Genomic DNA, 23,613 nt, shown 5'->3' with positions numbered 1-23,613 from the left:
TCCATTACAATATTTTGATAATCACCCATGAATATATACCGTATTTGGTGTAGGGAATGAAAGTTTTTATAATTCTGAAAGAAAGAAAGAAAGAAAGAAAGAATGCCATGATAAGATCAAAAATTTTAAGCACAGTTAAAGCTGTCATAGATTTGTACATTCACAGGATCAGGTCTCAACATACAGTAGGTTTAGTGTGAGCGCCATCTGCTGTGTATGCTGTAGAACACAACACATTTTCCAATATAATAATAATAATAATATGATTTATTATTATTATTATACAATTTTTACATTTCTGGCTTTTGTGATTGGGAGAGCACAGCAAATATTATTTTTTTCAACCAATTTGCCCGAACAGCAAAAAAAAAAAAAAAAAAAAAAAAAACGTTTCCACGACTTTTTTTTTTTTTTTGTAAATAAGTGTTTAATATTTGTTTATTCATTTATTTTGCAACAAATACTTAAAAATAAATCTAAATCTAAATGTTACATCTAAATCTAAATCTTCAATTTAAATCTAAATGTGAAGTGTAAATGTTAAATCTAATCTAAATATAAAACTCAAATATAAATCTTAAATCTAAATGTAAATCTTAAATTTAAAAATTAAATATAAATGTTAAATCTAAATCTTGAGTTAAACATTTAGAGGACAGACAAATTAATAACGGCCCTGTGCTGTCTTGACTGATGACGTAAGCAGTGCGACAGGGCAGCAGACAGCAGTGCCAGATTCTCTTCAAGTGTCTTCATGAGCGATCTAGCAATCACGGTTAAAAGGGTGATGAGATTCTAAGTTAGGATTCAAGATTTACGGAACATGCACAACATTTAGTATTTTTGTTCTTTGTATCACTGAATTATGTGTTTTTTTCTGTCATGCTTCTGCACGTTGGTACCCATGCCTAACGGCATTCAACACATACACAGTTATACCATTTAAACAAGTCTTTGAATATCTAATAAACATTTAATTCTGCGAACCTTGCAAACTTCAAATCCTTGACTTGATTTCAAACCATGAAAACCACCGTTAGGCTATATTCACTGTGTACTGTATGTAAAATTAGCGTTACCTGTGGCCTGATGTATAAAACTCTGCTTAGATTTCTTCCTAAAAGATAAGTTAAATATTTATTACTGGAAACAAAACGAAAATTAATAAAATTATTTGTGCAGCATTGTCTGATATCATCAGACTACTAAGATTTTATGTTTGACTTGTATTTTATATTCAATAAACAGCTGAACGGCAAATGTACTTTTCATAATGTTTGTATTAGTCTAGATCGGGGTTTCATTGCGATGAGGGTCAGGATGAAGTGGAGCAGGCAGCACATTTGATGTGCATTGCTGCATCTGTTTGCAGCTGTACAATACTGTTTCTGATGAGACATGTCTCTCCAATGATCCGTTCGACTACTGAATGTGTCCAGCAGTGCCTGTCTTATACTGTCCGTTTTACCGAGACATTTCACATCAGTCAGAGTCAAGTGCGCATCGCATTACAGATAATCTTTATTCAAAGGCTGCACTTATCTCAGTACATGATTGTAATAGAACAGAAAATATGTCAAATTAAGAAATCTTTGCTGTTATTTTTAGTTAGGCCTACTCTGTATGTTCCTTCTCTAAGATGACACGGGGAAGTTCTCCAAACGCAGCACATCCCAAACCAATATTTCCCTTTTACAGCTTATATTTGAATGCCTTTTCAGTCAGTTACATACAAATAATATAGCCTATCATTGGCTTGATAACGATTACTTCTATTTCAATTGCTTAACTACATACTTTTTTATTCTAAATGTAGATTAAATGAAAATCAGAGTTTATAATCAGTCTGTTCAGTTCATTATTTGTCCAGCTGGAGTCGTCCGTTCACACACACCAGTAAAAGAGTGCGTACGCACAGTCAAGAGTGTCCGGACGGTGCGCAAATATTTACGCTAAGTTTATTTTTTATAAATCCCGGTATGTGCGTGGAAAATTGCGTACGCACATTTCAATGCCAATTTTGTGCGTACGCAACGTTTATACATCTGGCCCCAGGTCTTTATTTGAGAAAATGTGATTCCCACTGTGCAAAGTCTTAATGATTACTGAGGGCACTGTTGGATACAGAGTTTACTTTTTATTCATATGTTTTAACAATTTCTTTATTTGTGAATAAATACTATAATGGGATTACAGAATCAAGAAGTTGCTATTTATTGTATAAATCTGTTTTTTACAGATGTTAAAAAAATTTCAAGTTAATTTTCAAATGATTTAATTCAGGATATTTTAGTAGATAATATGTCAAATAAATATTAATTTTAATGCAGCAATGTTGTGCACGTGCTATTTACTAACTTTTAATTAATTTGCGTGATATATCAGCTTTATAGGCTATCGGTCATCGGCCACCCTTCTCTCTAGATAAGATATCAGCATATGCCATCCAAAAAACCCACTACTTTTGAAGTAAAAAATTTTGGTGAAAAATGAAAATTCTTATTGCATTTACTGCTCTCAGTAGTCTATTGCAAAATTGAGATTTTAACATTATTATTATTATTATTATTTATTTATTTTTATTATTAATATTATTATTTTTGCTAATTGTGTGTATCAGAGGTGTCCAATCCTGTTCCAGGATTGTCACCTTCCAACTTCCAGGCAGGTGTGTAGGTTGGAGATGAACTCTGCAGGAAGGTGGCTCACTGAAGACACTTCACGAGTGAATCTGCCAACATGCGTTCCATGCCGAAGGGCTCATCCTATGCCCTAATCCCTTGAAAGGGTTTGCCCTCCAGAGTGAGCATTTCGGAGGGTTGAAGGGCTTGAAAATATCGGTACTTCGGAACGCACTTCAGCGTCGTCTATCCAAGCCAAAGAATCCGCTGCCGTCGCACAAAGGCTGACGCTATTAAACATCACCTGCAACTCATCAGAAATATTTTACAGGATTTTGCCTCACTAACTGCTTTCAGAATGCAGACTGAAAAGAAATGATTTAAAACTTCATGAAGAAATTTTAGCTTCATGTGTAAAAAGTTTTATACTCGTGCTCGTGCACACACTCCATAGGGACGTGAGCGAGCATTGACCAAAACAGTGACATCACATAAGTACAAAGAGACTGAACGTGATTCACCGACATCATGTTGATTACACAGTTATAATTGTTTTACTACAAACTTTGAGACTGTATATTATATTTGACTCTCCAGTGCTGGAACAGGGCTAAAACAAAGTGTGGATATAGGTCTGGCTATGCGAGACTGTAGTTTGAAGTAATCACTTTTCTTTGCATGATACATTGACTGCATTTATACGATAGCCTATGTCGGCGTTAGCTAGCTGGCCAGCTTTATCAATAGCTGTTAGCTAAATTTGGTGGATGATGACAGTTGCTGTTTATAAAATAGACTGTACATTACAAATATGTTGAAATGTTCCATCACAAGTGTCATTTTGATATATTGATGCGCTATTGTTTTATAATAATAGAATGTATATATTTTCTGTATAACCAAGTTACGTTACACTAATAAATGTGTCTTTTTGCATTATCTTGAACATTGTCTAGCATTCATTTCATGTGTTATTGTAGTTTACCTTGCTGAATAATTACAGATTAGCATTTTTTATGTCAGTTACTGTGAATCACCATACTTGACTTCTAGTATAAAGAGATACAAAGCAAGGTAGCTTGCAATTCGTCCGCTTTAGCAGGCAAGATCAAGTTAGCTAAAATTACACAAATCAATCCTTATGGCAATATATTTCACATGCTCTGCAGCTATGTAAGCTTACCTGTCCAATAAGAAGAACGCCAATTCAGGATCGGTTTTGATCCCCAAAACTGAAAGAAGGTCCCTCCAGGAATCAAATGCCCTGCTGATGTTCAGTCTAGTTTTTACTTGACCACGATCATGTTCACAGCCAGATGGGATTCAGTAGATAAATTTTATTTATTTCTTTTTTTTTTGGCTTACTCGGAGTTTGTGTAGGAGTCGGTGTTGTGCTGGGGGTCGGCTGTTTGCTGGATTCCATCTCTAAGATAAAGTTACCTAGTGTGTAGACAGTTGTCGCTGTTGAATAGCGGAAGAGAAGCACTGTGGCAAGGCTATCGGGAGCGCGCATAAACGTCACATTCTTTGGATTTTCCCGGCAAAAGCAACCCGCTCCTTTCGCATTAAAATCAGTCTACAGGGTTTAACAGGCAACCTAGGAAGTCCGGGAAGGGCTCATTTTTTAAGTTGTGTTACAAGCCATTCACACATTGGCAAAAAAAAAAAAAAAAAGGTGAATATTACATGAAAATTGTTACATATTGCACCTTTAATATCACATTCCTTTGTCATTTAAAAACAACATGACAGTTTTTAAATTCTTACACTACATGGCTGAGTGCATAGTACATTTTGTAAGTGCATAGTGTGTCATTTGGGACACAGCTAGTGTTTATACGTGCAGTTTTCATGGTCATGCTTTCATGCTCACCATGGAAACAGTACACAACTTGCTGTCACGTGCTACAAGGCAACTAAAGTGCTTGCGAAAATAGCAGTCAGATATGAGCTAGCAGAAGAATCCGTTGACGGTCAATATTACCTCGATACAGTTTTTATTCCAGAGGACTCCAAAGATGATTATAAATACGAAGAAGTCTCTGTCGATGATGAATTAACCATAACTGAGGGGGAGGAGGACTTGAAAACTACTGGAAAAGCATTGCGGGATCGCATCGAAAATACAGAGTGCACAACACAAAGGGTTTCTTTGACCAAGCAACCAGTTCCAAAAATACGTGAAGTGATGGATGACTTTCTCTGCAATTATCTGGTAAAAATGGGCATGGCAAGAACATTATATTGCTTCCAAACCGAGTGGTTTGAGATGCTACAGAAAGGCTTACTGAAAACTAGCCAAATGGAGCTCGTCCCAGATGCCTATACACACAACCAGCTCCTGGACAACGAGCTGAAAAGTGTCAAAATAGAACAAGACAGTTACAAACAGGCTGCATTTGAAGCTGGAGAGACCATAGGGAAACTGCAAAGAGAGAGGGACTTCCATAGGATGCAGCACAAGCGTGTTGTTCAAGAGAAGAACAGACTTCTTGAAGACATACAGAAGCTGAAGAAACACTATGCATCATATGAGCCTGCTCTCAGACAACTAAATAAGAAGTACCAGACAGCTCTGAGGCAGAAGATGCTGGTTAGTCTGGAGAGAGACAGAGCTTTCAGCCAGGTTCAGAATGTAGATGACGCTCTTCATAATGCACAATCTTCCTCAGGAACCCGAACAACTCTAAAAGCTGCTAATCATCCACGGGAAAGAAAGAAAATCCAGACTAATCCAGAAAAACAATCGCACCCACCTTGTGACATTGCATCACATGATGCTATTAAAGACCCAAACAAAAGCACAAAACACCCTTAGGACTCGGAATTCCCAGTCACCACCCGTATCAATCACTACTTGCCACAAATCAAAGCTCTGTCCTCCTTCAACACCACATAATACAACTGCCCTCTCTCCAAGTCTTTCAAAGCACACACTATGGCAGTGAGCTGTATCGCTCTCCATCCCCGTAAAATAATAGTAGCCTCCTCGAGTGATGACCAGCTTTGGAATTTATGGGGAATACCAGAAGGGGAGATGATCATGACTGGTGAGGGTCACGCTGATTGGCTATCAGGCTGTAGTTTCCATCCCAGTGGTGGTTACCTAGGTACAATGAGTGGAGACAGCACAGTTAAGATATGGGACTTTTGCTCAGGGTCGATGTGTGCTCAGCTTGGAAGGACACATCCATGGCACCTGGGGCTGTTCGTTCCATTCTTGCGGCAATTTTGTGGCATCTTGCTCTATGGACAACACAACCAAAGTATGGGACCTGAACAGCAAGCGCTGCCGCTGCACTCTGTGTGGGCATGTCAACTCAATGAACAGCTTTTCTTTCCTGCCCTTCTCAAACATTTTACTTAGCTGCTCTGCAGACAAGACTCTCTCTCTCTGGGATGCCCACACTGGATTGTGTGCCCAGACTTTCTATGAGCACAATCATTCATGCAACAACGCAACCTTCAATGCCATGGGGGACACAATTGCTTCATGTGACTCTTTCAGGGTGGTCAAATTATGGGATGTGAGGAACATATCAGCTATGGTGACCATCGACACCGGGCCTCATCCCAGCAATCAAGTGGCCTTTTGTCCAAATGGACAAATGCTAGCAGTTGTGAGTAATGATGGCTTAGTGAAACTAGTGGAAGTGGCATCTTTACATATATCATGTCTAACAGGCCATGATGATGCAGTTCAGAATGTCATTTTAGACCATAAAGGGTGAAATTCTCAGCTGTAAATTTTTGCAATATTTTTTAGAAATGGATTTCAAGTGAAAATATGTTCTGACATCCTTTTTTACTATAATAAATGTTTTCATAAAAAAAAGAAAATATTGTTTCTTGCACAAAATATTTTAAATATATTATGTAAATAATTACATAATAATCAGAGAGAATTTGACAATAATTTAAGCTATTAAGCAATAACTTTGACTTTTTTTAACTTAATTATTTACTTAATTATTAAACTCATTTTATCAGCTTTTTAGTTTTGCATTGGCACTACTGATTATCAATTATTGCATTAAATTGATCATAAGTTTCATTGATTCATGTTATTTGTTTTAAAAATGTCCATTATTTAAAAAGTAATTAAATGAATATTCTGGGTTCAATACAAGTTTAGCTCAGTCAACGGCATTTGTGTCATAATACTGATTACCACAAAAATTCATTTTGACTCATCCCTCCTTTTCTTAAAAAAAAATCTGGGTTACAGTGAGGCACTTACAATGGAAGTGATTGGGGCCAATTCGTAAACATTAAAATACTTACTGTTTCAAATTATAGCCACAAGATATAAACAATATTTATTAACATTATTTTAGTTTGATGAAATCCCTTACTAACCTTTCTTGTGTAAAGTTATAGCCAATTTTACAACTTCGTTGCCATGACAATGTAATGTCAACAAACCCTTTAACGATGATTAAAACAACTTTACAGCTCAAATAATACAGGAGTTTTAACAGAAAAATTAATGTAAGTGCTTTTATAAAATTATAAGCTTCACATTTCTCTGTTTAAACACTCCAAAAATTGGCCCCATTCACTTCCATTGTAAGTGCCTCACTCACTGTAACCTCGAATTTTTGCTTTTTTTTTTTTTTTTTTTTTTTAAAGAAAAGGTGGGATGAGTCGAAATAATTTTTTGTGGTAATCAACATTATGCCACAATTGCTGTCGACTGAACCTGGAATATTCCTTTAAGCCAAAGGGAAATTATATTTACCTTTTCTTTCTTACCAGCACAAATGGCAAATATTGCATTTGACAAAGGTCTAAACATTTAGCGAAAACACCTATTTTTTTATTGGTATTAACACGTAAAGCATGAATACAAATACAAATCTGATAGAAAAGAACTTCTCCTTGTCTTTGGGTGGCGCGTTTGTCTCAGCACATGTGAAGTTGAGGACGGAAGTGCGTACCTAGCAAAACACAAGCACGCCCACTCATGTTATTGGCGCGTGTAGCGGACTGGAGCGAAATTATATACGCTGAAAGTAATATTTATTCAAATCTATCTCTGAATTATTGATTATAGAGAGTTAGACAGGATGCATGCTCAGATTAATACGTCAGTATGAGAAATATAGCTTAATAATCATTCACGAGACTGGACATGGCTCTTACAGCATGCACGCGCAGCGTCCTGTTGCTGATAATGCATGTGTTGATATAGAACACGAATAGGTTACGTTTTAAACAACAACAGTATTTCTCCACGTAGTTCAGTAAAAACATAACTTTATATCCGTAAAAATGATGAAAAGCGTTGGAAAGCTGTTTGGGTTAAGGCGAAAATGCGCGCCCTCAAAGTCTCGCACTGACAGAAAAAAGACTCGCGTGAATCCCATTGATCGCATGTTGGATGACAGCGACGAGGGATCGTTCGGCAGCACGACGAGCGTCAGTTCAGAAAGCGAATATCAGAACTCAGAAGACGAATCGGGAGGCTCCGACAGCTCTTACCGAGCACGGGAGAGTGACGGGGACGACAGCAGCGAGACGGACGAGAAATGCGCCGTGTCTCGGAAACAGAGGAAAAGACCAGCGAGCACGACAGCTCTAGATGACGACTCGAGCGATTCCTCAAGCGACGTCGGTGGAGAGCCGCTCCGAAGAGTGCTGCAGAGAAAACGGCTCAGGCTGCCGGAGGATTCAGAGGACGAGGCTCTGAAAGAGAAGAAAAGAGAGGCTGAAGTTAAAGCTGCTGTTGCAAAGAGACGAGAGAGAAGGAATAAACTTATGGAGTTGTCAAAGAAAAGAAAGTCTGGTGCCCCACGTCGCAGGCGCAGGACGTTGGTAAGTTAAACGGATAGTTCACCCAAAAATAAAAATTCTCTCATCATTTACTCACCCTCATGCCATCCTAGATGTGTATGACTTACTTCTGCTGAACACAAACAAAGAATATGTCAGCTTTGTTGGTCCTCACAATGCAAGTGAATGGTGACCAGAACTTTGAAGTTTCAAAAAGTAAATAAATGCAGCATAAAAGTCATCCATAAGATTCCAGTGGTTTAATCCATGTCTTCTGAAACGTTCCAATCGGGTTTGGGTGAGAACAGAACATTATACAACAAATTGTTTACTGTACATCATGATTTTCAAGTTCGATTAAACTTCCAGTGCGCGCTTGAAATCATGAGGTACAGTGAAAAAGGAGTTATATTTTGGTCGGTTCTCACCCAAAAAAAGATTAAATCGAGCCCATGGATTAAACCACTCAAGTCTTATGGATTACTTTTGTTTGGCCTTTATATGCTTTTTAGAGCTTCAAATTTCTGTGGAGTTCAATGCAAGTGAATGGGCCACCAGAGGACCTACAGAGCTGAAATATTCTTCTAAAAATCTTCATTTGCTTTCTGCAGAAGAAAGTCATACACATCTGGGATGGCATGAGGGTGAGTAAATGATGAGAGAATTTTCATTTTTGAGTGAACTATCCATTTAACAAACAATGAGGAAAATACAGTTGAAGTCAGAAGTTTACATACACTTAGGTTGAAGTCATTAAAACAAATTTTTTAACCACTCCACAGATTTCATATTAGTCATTGTGTCATCTTTTGTGCATGACACAAGTAATGTTTCCAACAATTGTTTACAGACAGATTGTTTCACTTTTAATTGACTATATCACAATTCCAGTGGGTCAGAAGTTTGCTTACACTAAGTTAGCTGTGCCTTTAAGCAGCTTGGAAAATTCCAGAAAATAATGTCAAGCCTAATTTAGCTTCTGATGGGCTAATTGGAGTCAATTGGAGGTGTACCTGTGGATGTATTTTAAGGCCTACCTTCAAACTCGGTGCCTCTTTGCTTGACATCATGGGAAAATCAAAAGAAATCAGCCAAGACCTTAGAAAAAAAAATCGTGGACCTCCACTGGTCTGGTTCATCCTTGGGAGCAATTTGCAAACACCTGAAGGTACCACGTTCATCTGTACAATCAATAGTACGCAAGTATAAACACCATGGGACCACACAGCCATCATATCGCTCAGGAACATGTCTCCTAGAGATTAATGTAGTTTGGTGCAAAAAGTGCAAATCAATCCCAGAACAACAGCAAAAGACCTTGTGAAGATGCTGGAGGAAACGGGTAGACAAGTATCTATATCCACAGTAAAACGAGTCCTATATCGACATCACCTGAAAGGCTGCTTAGCAAGGAAGAAGCCACTGCTCCAAAACTGCCATAAAAAAGTCAGATTACAGTTTGCAAGTGCACATGGGGACAAAGAAACTTGAAAGTTCTGCAGAGGTTCCAGAACCCGTGGGGTTCTCAGTGCTCCGAGCAGACAGAGTGAAAGACCTCTCAGGTAAAAGCAGAGGAGGTGATGTATGTTTTATGATCAACAAATCCTAGTGTGATCGGAGGTACGTACATTCTATCAAGTCTTTCTGCTCTCCTGATCTGGAATTCCTCATGCTTCTGTGTCGGCCATTCTGGCTACCTAGGGAATTCACAGCGATCATTATCACAGCTGTGTATAGAGATGCACCGGTCGACCGGCCATCAATCGGAACCGGATGGTTTTTGCTCCTAACATGTGGTTTTTTTGTTTTACTTCGGCTGATCTGTGTTCCGGAAGTGCACCCATGCACCAAAATGTCATTTGTGTGGAAATATTACGAAGTCTGTGAACAGGACGTTAAGATTGCAATCTGTAATGTCTGCAAAGGAAAAGTTAATTGCGGAGGAACTACAGCGAAGACGTTTGGCATGACAAATTTGATCTGACATTTGAAAGTGCATCACCCGAAAGAACACGATGAGTATCTTAAATGTGTTGTTGATGCTAAACAGGCAAAAGCTTCACCCCTCACTCAACCATCGGTACAAGTCATGTTCCAGAAAACCCAGAGCTATGCCCGAGAAAAAGCACTAGCCATTACAAAGAAAGTAACGGAATTTATTGCATTAGATGACCAGCTGTTTTCAGTTGTAGAAAATCAAGGTTTTCGCAGTCTAATGGCGCACATGGATCCACGATACACGCTGCCTAGCAGACATTACTTTTCGGATGTGGCTTTACCCGAAATGTACAATACTGTGTCATCCCACATTCACAGTCTACTTAAAGCTAATGTCACATCCATAGGTTTTACAACTGATATATGGAGCTCTGATGTGAGCCCGATGTCTATGCTGAATCTGACGGCCCAGTATATTGATCCTGACTTCGAACTACATAAAGTTCTCCTACATGCACAAGAATTCTCTGGCTCACACATAGCATCTGCTCTTGCAATGGCTTTTGATGAAATGCTTAAAACCTGGAACATTCCCAATAGCAAAGTGCACGTAATTCTGCGTGATAATGCCCCAAATATGTCTAAAGCAATGCAGGACGCTCACTTACCTAGCTTGCCTTGTATGGCCCATATGCTTCAGCTGGTGGTAAATGAAGTGTTGCTCTCACAGCGCAGCATAAGTGACACAGTAGCGATTGTAAGAAGAATAGTTGGCCACTTCAAACATTCGCCTCTCGCCTACTCCCGACTTCAGAATGTGCAGACACAACTGGGCCAGTCAAAGAAACAAGATGTTGCAACCCGATGGTCAGCACATATTATATGTTGTTAAGTCTTATGGAGCAGAAGCATGCTTTAGGGGCATATGCTGCAGATTACGAATTACCGGCAACCCTTACTTCGTACCAATGGGTTTTAATCGAGAATATCTTGACTCTTCTTGCACCATTTGAGGAGCTTACAAAAGAGATCAGCTCTTCCACAGCGACTGCGGCAGATGTCATTCCCTCAGTCGTTGCATTAAAACGTCTTCTAAGAAAAAGCGCTGAAACGGATCATGGCGTGAAGACGTTCAAAAACACTCTTTTGGAAGCGGTTGAGAAAAGATTCAGCGATATTGAATTGGAGCCCATGTGCTGCCTGGCTACGATCCTTGATCCAAGGTAACAACAATGACAACAACAAATTTGTTAATAATTGGCTAATAATAATAATAATCAACAACAACAGGCCTAGCAGAGTGATGTATTTAAAATGGCAATTATTATGTACATACGACTATTAAAATAATTTGAGTAGTTCTAATAATGATGAAAAAATTTAGGTTGTCTAGATAATAATGTAATCAATGATGTCATTTTGTTTAATCAAAAAGGTACAAGGATCAATATTTCCCCAACATAGTCAAACATCAGGTAAGAGAAATGCTTCAGAATGTGTGACAAACAGAGACAGGAGACAGGCCAGAGACGGGACACAATAAAGACGGGAGCAAAGAGGAAAGCACAGACGTGCCAGCAGAGAAAATACCACGCAGAGCAAGCTTACTGTTTGCAATGCACGATGAGATATTGGAAGAAAATTCTGAGCAGAATCAGATCATGGGCAGCCCTACAGCATTGCAGATGCAGAGCTACCTGTCAGAGGCGCAGATACTAAGAAGTGATGAGGCGTTGGTCTACTGGAGCACAAATAAGAGCCATTTTCCTGCGCTTCCTGAAGTTGCGCGAGCGTACCTGTCTGCACTGAAATGCTTCTTTTTGTAAAGAAGAACGTACATACACTGTTGAAAGAAAAGCCATAAATAAAGGCAAAATAGCCTAGTTCTGTATTGGATTGTCATTTCATTATATCTTAAAATTACATTGACGTAATTTGATTTAAAAAACAACTGCAGTAGCATCTTTGTTTTACTCATTGCGCTAAACTTGATTTCATATAACATTTTGAAATGTTTTAAATTATTTTATTTATTTGTGTTTTATGTAGTTTTACAAAGCTAAAGTCAGACCATTTTGTTTTCTGCTTTAAATCTTGGAATTAAACAATCTAATTTGAAACAAAAACAACTGCTGATGCTACATGTACGTAGCATCTTTGTTTGGATCATTGTGCTTAATATGCAGTTGTTGCCTCTAATTTCACATAGCTACAGATATTTTTTTCATTTAAGGCCAGTTCGGCCTGTAAAAGAGCAAATAAACATATTTTTGATTAACTCTTTCATTCTTTCTTGTCTGTTGCTTAAAGAAAAAAATCGGCTATCGGAAATAGCCCATTTGTGTGTAAAAAATCGGCAATCGGAATCGGCCATGAAAAATCATGATCGATGCATCCCTAGCTGTGTACGTACCCTACAAGCCGACACGGACTGGGCACTCAAGGAACTGTATGAGAGTATAAGTAAGCAGGAAACCACGCACCCTGAGGCAATGTTCGTTGTGACCGGGGACTTTAACCAAGCCAGGAAGTGCATATATGATGTAGTGCCGACCAAAACATTACGGATCTTCTCCAACCAGAAACCGTGGATTAACGGTGATCTTCTTGCGGCACTTAATGCACGGACCTCCGCTTGTAATTCCGGGAATGCGGAAGAGCATAAACAAGCCAGTTATGCCCTACGCAAAACTATCAGAGCAGCCAAACGCCAGTTCAGGGACAAGATTGAAGGACAGTTCAACACCATCGACTCTAGAAGCATGTGGCAGGGAATTAATATCCAGGGTTGGGGAGTAACGGAATACATGTAACGGGATTATGTATTTAAAATACAAAATATAAGTAACTGTATTCCATTACAGTTACAATTTAAATCATTGGTATTTAGAATACAGTTACATTCAAATAGTATTTTGATTACTGAAGAGATTACTTTGCATTTTATTGTCATTTGTTTCATTTAATATTTATTCCTTTCAGATGGAAAACATTTATACATATAAATGATGCGATCAAAGTGCACTTGAACAGCGGTGAAACACTTTATGATATGTTATAGTCATACGAACAGACAGAGAAGTAAGTTTGAAGTAAGTTTGGAGCAGAAGAAATAGAAATAAACCTTGTGTAAATTGTCAGCTTTACGCTAAGCTAAAATGCTATTTCTAGCCATTTTACATGCACATGTTACCAGGCACGGCCATATGTTTTATCAAGAAAATTCACGTTAGATCATAATTTCTTTTTTTCTAGTAAGACCTTTGATATTAGGGCAAAAACCATATTCTTGATAATTTTTGTATTGTTTTCCTGTAAAAATATCTAAAAATCCTTACAACAAGATCAATTTGATTAATCTTGTTTTAGAAACAACACAGCATAAGATATTTATGTTTTTCAGAGAATGTATTTTTAACATGTGTATTTTGTCTTACTGTACTGGCAGAGTTTTTATAGTCAAAACAAGTGAAAAAATCTACCAGTGCTGAAGAAGTAATCCAAAGTATTTAGAATACGTTACTGACCTTGAGTAATCTAACGGAATATGTTACAAATTACATTTTACAGCATGTAATCTGTAGTGGAATACATTTCAAAAGTAACCCTCCCAACCCTGTTAATCTCATCACGGACTTCAAAGGGAATAAAAACTCAGCCGTGAACACCGCCCTCGCGGAGAGAGCTCTCTCCGTCTCTGTAGCGGATGTAACCCGATCCTTCCGACAGGTGAATATCTGTAAAGCCGCAGGTCCAGACGGCATTCCGGGCTGCATCATCAGAGCGTGCGCGAACCAGCTGGCTGGTGTTTTTACGGATATTTTCAACCTTTCCCTCTCCTTGTCTGAGGTCCCTACATGCTTTAAAACATCCACCATTGTGCCTGTACCGTAGTAATCCAAAATCACTTGCTTAAATGACCGGCGTCCTGTTGCTCTGACCCCCATCATCAGCAAATTCTTTGAGAGGCTAATCAGAGATTACATCTGCTCTGTGCTGGCTGCTTCACTGGACCCACTGCAGTGGGTCCAGTGACCCATTTGCTTACCGCAGCAACCGCTCCACTGATGATGCCATTGCATCTACAATACACACTGCTCTCTCCCACCTGGAAAAAAAAAGTTTGTAGACTACAGCTCAGCATTCAACACCATAGTGCCCTCCAAGCTTGATGTGAAACTCTGGGCTCTGGGCTTAAACAGCTCGCTGTGCAGGTGGATCCTGGACTTCCTGTCAGGCAGACACCAGGTGGTCAGAATGGGCAGTAACATCTTGTGGCAGGGAGGAGGGCAGGGCCGGGTTGTGATGCTGCACACCCGGCCCTTAATCAGGCTAATCAATCCCTCGAGAGGGATAAAGGCGACCGGAGGCAGCAGTTTGAGAGAGAGAGAGAGAGTTACTGGCAGCTGCCCGGCATGTGTTTGTGTTTGTCTTTTTGTTTAAGTTTATTATTCAATTATTATTTTTATTGTCAAGCTGATTCTCGCCGCCTCCTTTCCCTTCTACCTCGTTACACTGCTATTTTCGTCACAACAAAGTCAAGGTATTGGATTGGCCATCACAAAGCCCTGACCTCAATCTGATAGAAAATTTGTGGGCAGAACTGAGAAAGCATGTGTGAGCAAGGAGGCCTACAAACCTGTCTTGGTTACACCAGTTCTGTCTTGAGGAATGGGCCAAAATTCCAGCAACTTATTGTGAGAAGCTTGTGGAAAGCTACCCAAAACATTTTACCCAAGTTCAACAATTTAAAGGCAATGCTACCAAATACTAATAAAGTGTATGTAAACTTCTGATCTACTGGGAATGTGATGAAAGAAATAAAAGCTGAAATAAATAATTCTCTCTACGATTATTCTGACATTTCACATTCATAAAATAGTGATCCTAACTGACCTAAGACAGGGAATGTTTTCACGATTAAATGTAAGGAATTGTGAAAAACTGAGTTTAAATGTATTTGGCTAAGGTGTATGTAAACTTCTGACATCAGCTGTATTATTGCTCGCAGATATTGCTCTTTGAAGTATTAACATTGCCTCAGATAATGTTCTTAGGGGAAATAAAATTAAACACAAATTAGACTATATTATATTAGGCTATATTATAACTGTATAGAGCAATAAAATTAATGTGAATAGTATTGCTTAGAAGACAAATGAGAGATTAATCAAATCTCTCAAAGAACTCAAATATTAAAGAGATGTTATTTGTGATTTTCTGTCCTATGGAAAGGCATGCAAGAAATGACAACCAAAATATATTTTAAAAGCTGGATATCTTGCAAAATGTCTAATTGTTATCATTTTTCAGGGTTCTGAAGAAGAGGAGACAGAGGAGGTTAAGGAGGACAAAATGGAGAAGAAAAGTAAATCGGATGATTCTGAGGATGAATCCAGTTTTGAAGAGAATGGCAGTCCTTTAAATAGCAGCGAGGAGGAAAAGCTTGCTGATAGTGACAGCCTTAAGGATTTTATTGTTGAGGAAGATGAGCAGAAAAAGAATGACAAGCAGGAGGAAGAGGCAAAAGATATGGCCTTTCTCTCTCACCTTCCACGCCAGTGTAAGTCTTGCAAAGCTGTTATTAACAATCTGGAATCTCAAAGGTTTGTACAGCTGTTTTGTTTGACAAATCTTGTGAACACCATATCTCTCTATGTTGCAGTTATCACCGGATCACAGCTCACCCACTTTCAGGTGGTGGTCAAAGCCTTGCTGATCAATGTTCTGGATTCAACCTTCCTTAAATCACTTTACAGTATGTCAATGGAATTAATCCTCTTCCTCTTCACATTAAATTTAGACTTTAGAACTTTATTTGCCAAGTGTGAGGCCTCTCATCCACGATTCATTCTCTATGAGGGCTTGTTCAAAAATGCCTTTATACTGATTTATCACTTCATGTCATTGACTGCAGGTGGGGAGCGAACAAAACGGTACGCCCAGGAGATGAAAACATCATTGCACCATTTTGATGAGCGACTGGTCCTCCCCCGCCTGGAGAACCTGAAGCAGAGGAGTCGCTGGAAAGACCGTTACAAAGTGAGAAATCAAATTTTAGCACAGTTTCTCTTTTTCCATTTGCTTTAAAATATATGTTTCTGTGGGTCAAATATTATCGCTTGCTTTACTTTTAGAAAATTAATTTGTATGGGAAGTATGAAAAATTAATATTTGATTAATGTTTATGTACTTTAATGTCTGTTTATCTTTTTTGCTTTTTAAAAGGAGCGAGTAGAATGTTATCCCAAGCTGCGGATTGTGATGACAAGGGTCCAGACGAAGGGATGTGAAGCTTGCGAGCTTCATAGAACCGGGCGCTTCACTGTGCGGCTCTCTGGACAGTTGTACCACACTAACACCTTGCAAGAGGACCAGTTCATGCCTGATGACTCACAGGTTTTTGTTTCCTGTGCAAACTGGTTATATATTTTGATAATAAATTGTCAAAAGGCAAATTTTGATGGCTTCTTGATTTTCTGTTTGTAAAAATTGTAGAGTTTCTTTGTTGGCTCTGTCTGTGCCAGTCGTACTGAGGTCTACCATGCCTTGAAGCACTTTAAATATCATCTGTTTGAGAGATGCCGTACAGCTTTAGAGGCTCAGAAGGAAAAAGAGGAAGAGGGAAAGGAAGGAGAGGAAGACGAGCCAGTTAAGGACACAATTAACAAGGTGTTTACCAAACTGCAAGAGGAAGGTTGGATCAGTGAGGTATGGATATGAAACCTGCTATTTAACCCTTTAAGCTCTGAGGGTGTTTTTAATGATTTCCTGTTTCAGTGGTATACCCAAAATTTAAGGCTTATAACTCAACAATAAAAACAAGGGTCAAGTGTTTGGTTTCATTTAAAGAAAACTTTTCAAAGTTTTTAATGATATAGATTATGATAAGTTCTGAGACTCAGCCTAAGAAACTGCTGAAAAATCACACCAAAAACTTTTTTATTTTTTTATTTTTCTGATTTGACATTATAAATCTCAGGGTGTAAATAAGGTAGCTCTGAAAAACTGCTTTTGTTTTGTTCCCAATCATGTCACCTGAACTTGAGTTTTGTGTTGTTACGACAGAGCAGTCAAAAGTTATAGCATTACAAAAATTGTTTAACCTAGTGTCCAAAAGCGTATCCAAACAAATAAAACAATTGTACATAAGAACTAATTACACATGCAAATACAACGACTAAAGGTATGCTCACTCTCCAAAGCATGCAGGCATGAGTAACAAGATCTCATTCAGTTCCATTCTGTGTCATTTGAGTCATCATTGAATCTGTCGTGTACTTGACGCCGTCTACTTGTGGCCATATGTAATAGAGTGAATGATCCTCTCTGCCCATATTTGGATGACTTCCACCTCTGGTTGCAGCGATCTGAATCCTAGTATGATTGGTTTAGCATTCCATGATGCTGGAAAACATACTACATCATTTCCGATGAAGTCATCTGATCCAGGAAAGCTAACGTGTATTTGGCCAGATAGTACATTATGTGCAGTGTGCACATTTTGCTTCATGTGGATCATCTAATGATCTATGCATCCAATTACATTGTGTGTTGGATCGTTTTAAAGATAATAACCTCCTCTAAGTAATGGTATGTGATATTTTAAGTTCTGTTCATTTTTTGTGAAGTTATAAGCAAAAATGTGGCACATAAGCAACACCTGTTTACATGTAACGTGGATGTCCGAGCTTAAAGGGTTAAAGCATTCTTTGAAAAATCATTAAAAAAAAAGTTCTATGATCAGTCTTGCATACTACATAACATTACAGAGTTGAAAGTATCCTTGTAAGTTTTAGTTTATTTTTGGTGAAAACTTAGTTACACTTCTCAATTCTGCAATCTCCTTTACTGTTCCATTCATTTCCATTCATACAGCAATACGAGAGGTTTCAGGAACATCTCACTTCTGCTGATTTCTTCCAGGAAGAAAAGCTGGACTGAAAGGATTGAACCTTTATTTTCATGGCATCGATTTGCTCTTGTATTTCTGTGAATATTTTTGGTTATGTCATATAAAGCATGACTAACTTTTGAATTGCGTTCATCTTACATTTTAATTTTTACTCAAGATTACTATGTAAATTATTTCTGCATGATTGTCATTCAGTAGTGAGTTTGCAGTACTCACTTTGCAAACAATATTCTGTTGTAAATGCTTAAGTTGTAACCCAAACTGTAAACACATTTATCTGAACATCAGTATTGGATTGAAAAGTTTCAAGATATACTGTGATACAGTATAATACTCTTGTCAACTCTAAAGAGCTGTCTCTCTAAAGAGCTGTTTTTACACCTTCATACACACATATATACACACACACACTTACATACATTGTGTATCTTTAAAGTAATCTTTTTTTTTTCATATTATTATTTATCATGTAATTGCATCAACATCATTTTAAAATTTTTCAATAATAAAAGATTCATAATCAAGCTCAGTCTTTTAAAACTAATTCTGCTGAATGTTCATTGCTTTTGGCGGCAGAAAAACTTCAATTCTCAACCAATTAGATTTAACATTTTATTAGAAATTAGTCGGTGCAGAAAAGCCATCCTCACAGGAGACCAAGCTTATATTCAGTCATGATGTGAGGCTCACCCATCATCTCATACTGGACAGGATCTGGGGAAAAAATTTAGGAGAAATATGTAGTCTATTATTCAAAAAGTCATATTGTCAAAATCAACTACTGAAACCAGCTTGCTTTATTTGTTTTTAAAGACAATTCCTTTAAACAGATGTTAAATAGGTCATAAATTGGTAGGTAATGTGTGAGTTATGATAGGTGCTTCCTCATACCATTGAGGATGTCCTCGAAGCCAATGGTGTCATCACTTCCTCTGAGGGTATCTAGGGCCAGATTTGAGCTTGGCAAGAAGGGCAAACGCTGAATCTCAAAGAGTTTGGAGAGTTTTAGTAATACACCCAGTCTGATCAATTGTATAGTGTGCACACCAACATGTGCAAAAAACAGCTTTTAAAGGAATGTTCCAGGTTTAATTTAGCTAAATCGACAGCAATTCTGGCATTATATTGATTACCACAAAAAATAATAGACTAAAATTAAGGTTACAGTAAAGCACGTTCAATGGAAGTGAAAGTATAGCCACAAGATGTAAACATTGTGTTAGCATAGTTTTAGTGTGATAAAATCAGGGATATACCACCATTACGTTGACATGACACAATATTGGACATAACTCTATACAGATATGGTTAGTAAGCAGTTTTATCACACTATGTAAACACTTTAATGTTTATGGACTGGCCCCATTCACAATCTTTTTTTAATTTTTTTATAATAAACTATACATTTTCACTTGTTTTTGTAGTAATCAACTTTATGCCACAAATGCTGTATTGAACCAGGAACATTCAGTCTTGTAGTGTGTGCTTGGCTTAATGTGGATTTTTAAATACTCAAAGAAATATGATCACATTATTTCTCATGCTCTTCCATAATGCTTACAGGGTGTTTTCCAGAAGAAGTTATGCATGAGAAAGTGCAATAAACAAAATACCTGTCTAGCTGCTCTGTACTCCATCTGTAATTTGAGAGGTGCATGGAGTCCCTGGATGTTCCTAAGAGTGTTGAAGTTCATCTTATCCTGGTTAATCTGAAACTGATTTCACACAATTTGAACCAATTATAAATCTCCACAATAAAAAATGTTAAAGGGGTCATGTCATGAGGAATCAAATTTTCCTTGATATTTTAACATAAGAGGCCTTTCTACTATAAAAACATACTGTATATTTCAGAACTCAAAACGTAATCCCCAATGCAATAAAAGTATTTATTGAAACCAAGCTGCAAAAATGCCCCATTCTTTATTTCTGTGGTTACTAGAGCCCGACCGATATGGGATTTTTGAGACCGATACCGATTACCGATATGGTGGCCGATATAGTTAATTTTTGAGCTGGAATGAAAACAGACCTTTTCTATGTGGATTGTGCACCGATTTTGCACCGATATGACTATGCAAAGGTACTCATAAGGCTACTTTCTTAAATATTTTTATCAAAGAATATTTGACATTATTATTATAATACATTGTCAACAAATTCTAGAAATGAACACTGAGAAAATAAAGAATAAATAAAAATACAATAAATAGCTTAATAAACATCAGTACTGTTAGTATCAGTCAATTGCTGACCATTTAAATAAGGAATAAATAAAAATAAAACAAATAGCTAAATAAACATCAGTAGCATGGTTTAATATCAGTCAAATGCTGACTATTTTAATACTTCCAGTCAATTATTGGCAGGTTGTAAAACAAGAAGCATTTACACCTGCCGAGTCAAGCGATGTTACACCGTATTCTGCTGTACAAGTTCAGGGGAAACTTTCAACGGTGGAAAACCAGACTTTTAAATATTACAATTTATAAATGCAGCGACAGGAATTGTTCGGTTGAAGGGGTACCAAACTGTGAATCCTGAACAAAACAGTTTGGTGAATACATGTTTACACATTAGCTTCCACTCAGCTGACAAGGGATGAAAGTAGCTGCATGGTTAGCTAGTTAGCTATAAGTTCATTGTCACGGGGAGTAAAAGATGGACCAGCATTGCGTCTCACCAACTAGCTAACAGCATAGCGTGAAATCAACACTCAACAGACGCAATCCACCACCGCACCGTTGTCTGCTGAGCTGCAAAAAGATGCTCTGCTTACCTCTCAATCTGCTGCATTACTGACTGCACTGATAAACTAACTCTGCACCGCTAAACTACGCCCTGTCTGCAGAACCACCGTCAGCTCAGAGTCAGCTCTGTAAACAATGGAGTCGGAGTGCGCTCTGTTGGAAATACTATGCTATGACACCGCATTATATGCATTATATGTTCTGAAAAAAAGTTTTCATATCTGCGCATATCGGTAAACATATACACCAATACAGATATATCGGAGAGAGGCTAATATCGGCCAATAATGTCAGCCAACCGATATATTGGTCGGGCACTAGTGGTTACCCTACGTCACTAGGAGTACATTAATTCATGACCGCCTCTACAGCTCAAAAACATTAATGCCTACTTAAAATCACTGCATCCTTGGCCCCGCCCACTCACACTCCGTTCCATCAGAGTGAGATCAGGACAAACAATTGTGTGGCCTAACTATTTTCCTAAACACCAAAGGGGACCTATCTGTACTATTTTAAATTATTTTTGTATTTAAACATGCACAGACAGACGTCTTTTACCAGTTGATACATATCTCGGGCCGCTTTTAAAATACGCGGTGTCAAGTTACAACTCTGAAAAGGAGAAGCTCTCCGTCATTCAGCTGCTGCCTCTTGCCGTTTTGAGCACAAACGCATCATGAACACGTTCTTTTGCCCATCTGCACTATTTTTAGTTGTTGGTATATGAAAACATGATGGAATGATTCTGGAAACTGGATATGGATGTATCTTCAGCGTGGACTGTATGTGTGGTTCATATCATACCAGTCATAATACCATTCAAGCTTCGTAAAGGAACTATTATTGAAGGACGGGGCAGTTAAAAACACTTGGACCCGATCAATAACGTAAGTAAAATGTTTCATTCATGAATATTTCAAATGTCTTGACTGTTTGAGAGTTTATTGTGCTGACACGCTGTTTACACAGGGCGCGTCGACACAAACTTTCTAAACCTTTAATTGTGTTGTTGGCAGTAGAAGCACCAGTGCATGCAGTGCAAAATGGAATGGGACATCAATTTACTGTCGACGCGACGGGCCTCTACAGATGCTTCCATGGTAGACAGCATCATTGATTATAATGGGTTTTATTGCTTTGGATGTGACTCTCGCGTCTGGTGTAGACAGAGTGTGAGTGTTAACAGCTGTGCTTGAGATGAACAGTTTAATATACTCGGATGCAAAGTGTTGCATGTGCGTTGTGTGTAAACCCTGAAATGTAGATTTATAATGTTTTGGTGCTTATTAATTTTCTTCAAATTGAGTTTCAAATATGGCAGAATTTGAGGGGACAATGTTAGCCAATCATAACAGTGGGCCTTTACATTGAAGTTTTAAGGAGGAGCTTATGCCAAAACTGAGCGTTTCAGGCAGAGGGCCAGAAACAGAGTGGGAAATGATCATAAATTACTAAATTATGACTGTTTTAATGCAATAAATAAATAAATAAATAAATAAACGGTACTGACATTATCAGTGGAACTCAGGGAAGATAATAAAACTATAAAAATCAACTTACATTTTTCTCAGAGAGCTCCAAAGGATGACTCGGAAGCAGTTCATTCTTTACACTAGAGAACCTGATATCACAACAATATGTAAGCATTAGGACATGTATGAAGCCGAAACAAAGATTTCTAGGGTTATCTGCCCAGAACTTACCCTCGGCGCAGTGTGTCTTGAACCCCATAAGAACCTGCCTGTGGACACAGACCTGTCACAGGAACACTGTCCTTCAGCTGTGAGCGCAGGCCACGAGTATTCTGCAAACGATACATAGCATTATACAAACACGCAAAGAGTAAGCTTTTATAAAATGTTCATAAGTTAGACAGGGCTGAAATTATCAGTTATCATGCTGCATTCATGTTTTAAATCTTCACAGATAAATGCAAACAGAAAGTAAGGCCATGACGCATCACAATTTATTTAGAAGCGAACATCTAAGTGGCAAAATAATTTCTGAGATTTAAACATTTCTAACGTGGCAAATAAACATAAATGGAAACAAAATCGAAGAGCAGATTTTAATTAATCTGCCCTTAATTACGAATAAAAACAAACTCACATGCTACGCTAAGTTAGCTAGCCAACAGCACAGCACAAATAAGCCTTCTCTGAAGGGTAAAAACAAAGCTTCCATACTGTAAGGATTGCAAGAAAATTAACCCACACTACCAACTTGTAAAATAAAACTGGAATAAATAAAAGAAATAATATTACATTGGAGGTCTACATTACCATCTTGTAGCAAGTTTCGTCTCTACACTCAGGTCAATCTCCGGAAGTGTCGTTATCATGTGATCATGACGTGTGAAATACTAACATTTTGTTCGCTTTTAAATGCTAGATAATTAAAAATACAAATAGTTTATGGTATAACGGAGAAGATCTAGTAAAAAATATACCGGAAACAGACATATAAGTTGTAGAAATAGTTTGAGAATTATCAATTATCATTATCAAATATCACCAAACATTTATACTTATGCGTGAAAGGGGGTATAGCTCAGTGGTAGAGCATTTGACTGCAGATCAAGAGGTCCCCGGTTCAAATCCGGGTGCCCCCT

At 37.9% G+C, this 23,613-nt stretch overlaps 2 protein-coding genes, 1 non-coding gene and 1 pseudogene across 4 annotated transcripts; 3 read left to right on the top strand and 1 right to left on the bottom strand.

Annotated features, from left to right (window-relative positions):
• Positions 1–693: 693 nt before the first annotated feature.
• Positions 694–6,352, top strand: LOC127428587 (sperm-associated antigen 16 protein-like; annotated as a pseudogene).
• A 1,206-nt stretch (positions 6,353–7,558) lies between these two features.
• Positions 7,559–18,793, top strand: LOC127428748 (coiled-coil domain-containing protein 82-like). Its single transcript, XM_051677333.1, has 7 exons — positions 7,559–8,438; positions 15,648–15,897; positions 16,000–16,092; positions 16,252–16,376; positions 16,563–16,733; positions 16,833–17,045; positions 18,213–18,793. Exons 1-7 carry the CDS (start codon positions 7,896–7,898, stop codon positions 18,276–18,278), a joined length of 1,461 nt encoding a protein of 486 aa, XP_051533293.1. The 5' UTR covers positions 7,559–7,895; the 3' UTR covers positions 18,279–18,793.
• Positions 18,794–18,847: 54 nt separating this feature from the next.
• On the bottom strand, positions 18,848–23,411 carry LOC127428749 (proteasome maturation protein-like). 2 transcript variants are annotated; one of them, XM_051677335.1, is made up of 6 exons: positions 23,285–23,411; positions 22,706–22,806; positions 22,563–22,623; positions 19,863–19,964; positions 19,141–19,228; positions 18,848–18,963 (listed from the first exon to the last, which is right to left on the bottom strand). In XM_051677335.1, exons 1-6 carry the CDS (start codon positions 23,285–23,287, stop codon positions 18,896–18,898), a joined length of 423 nt encoding a protein of 140 aa, XP_051533295.1. In that variant the 5' UTR covers positions 23,288–23,411; the 3' UTR covers positions 18,848–18,895. The 2 variants fall into 2 exon arrangements, with proteins under 2 accessions (XP_051533295.1, XP_051533294.1); XM_051677334.1 differs by having other exon boundaries at positions 19,141–19,234; positions 23,285–23,406.
• A 130-nt stretch (positions 23,412–23,541) lies between these two features.
• On the top strand, positions 23,542–23,613 carry trnac-gca (transfer RNA cysteine (anticodon GCA)). The gene has a single exon. It is a non-coding gene; the product is annotated as a tRNA-Cys (tRNA).

This window comes from Myxocyprinus asiaticus, chromosome 38 (assembly GCF_019703515.2).
Source record: "Myxocyprinus asiaticus isolate MX2 ecotype Aquarium Trade chromosome 38, UBuf_Myxa_2, whole genome shotgun sequence".
NCBI lineage: Eukaryota > Metazoa > Chordata > Actinopteri > Cypriniformes > Catostomidae > Myxocyprinus > Myxocyprinus asiaticus.
Note: the sequence above shows the minus strand (reverse complement) of the source record. Positions and strands in the feature narration are given on the sequence as shown.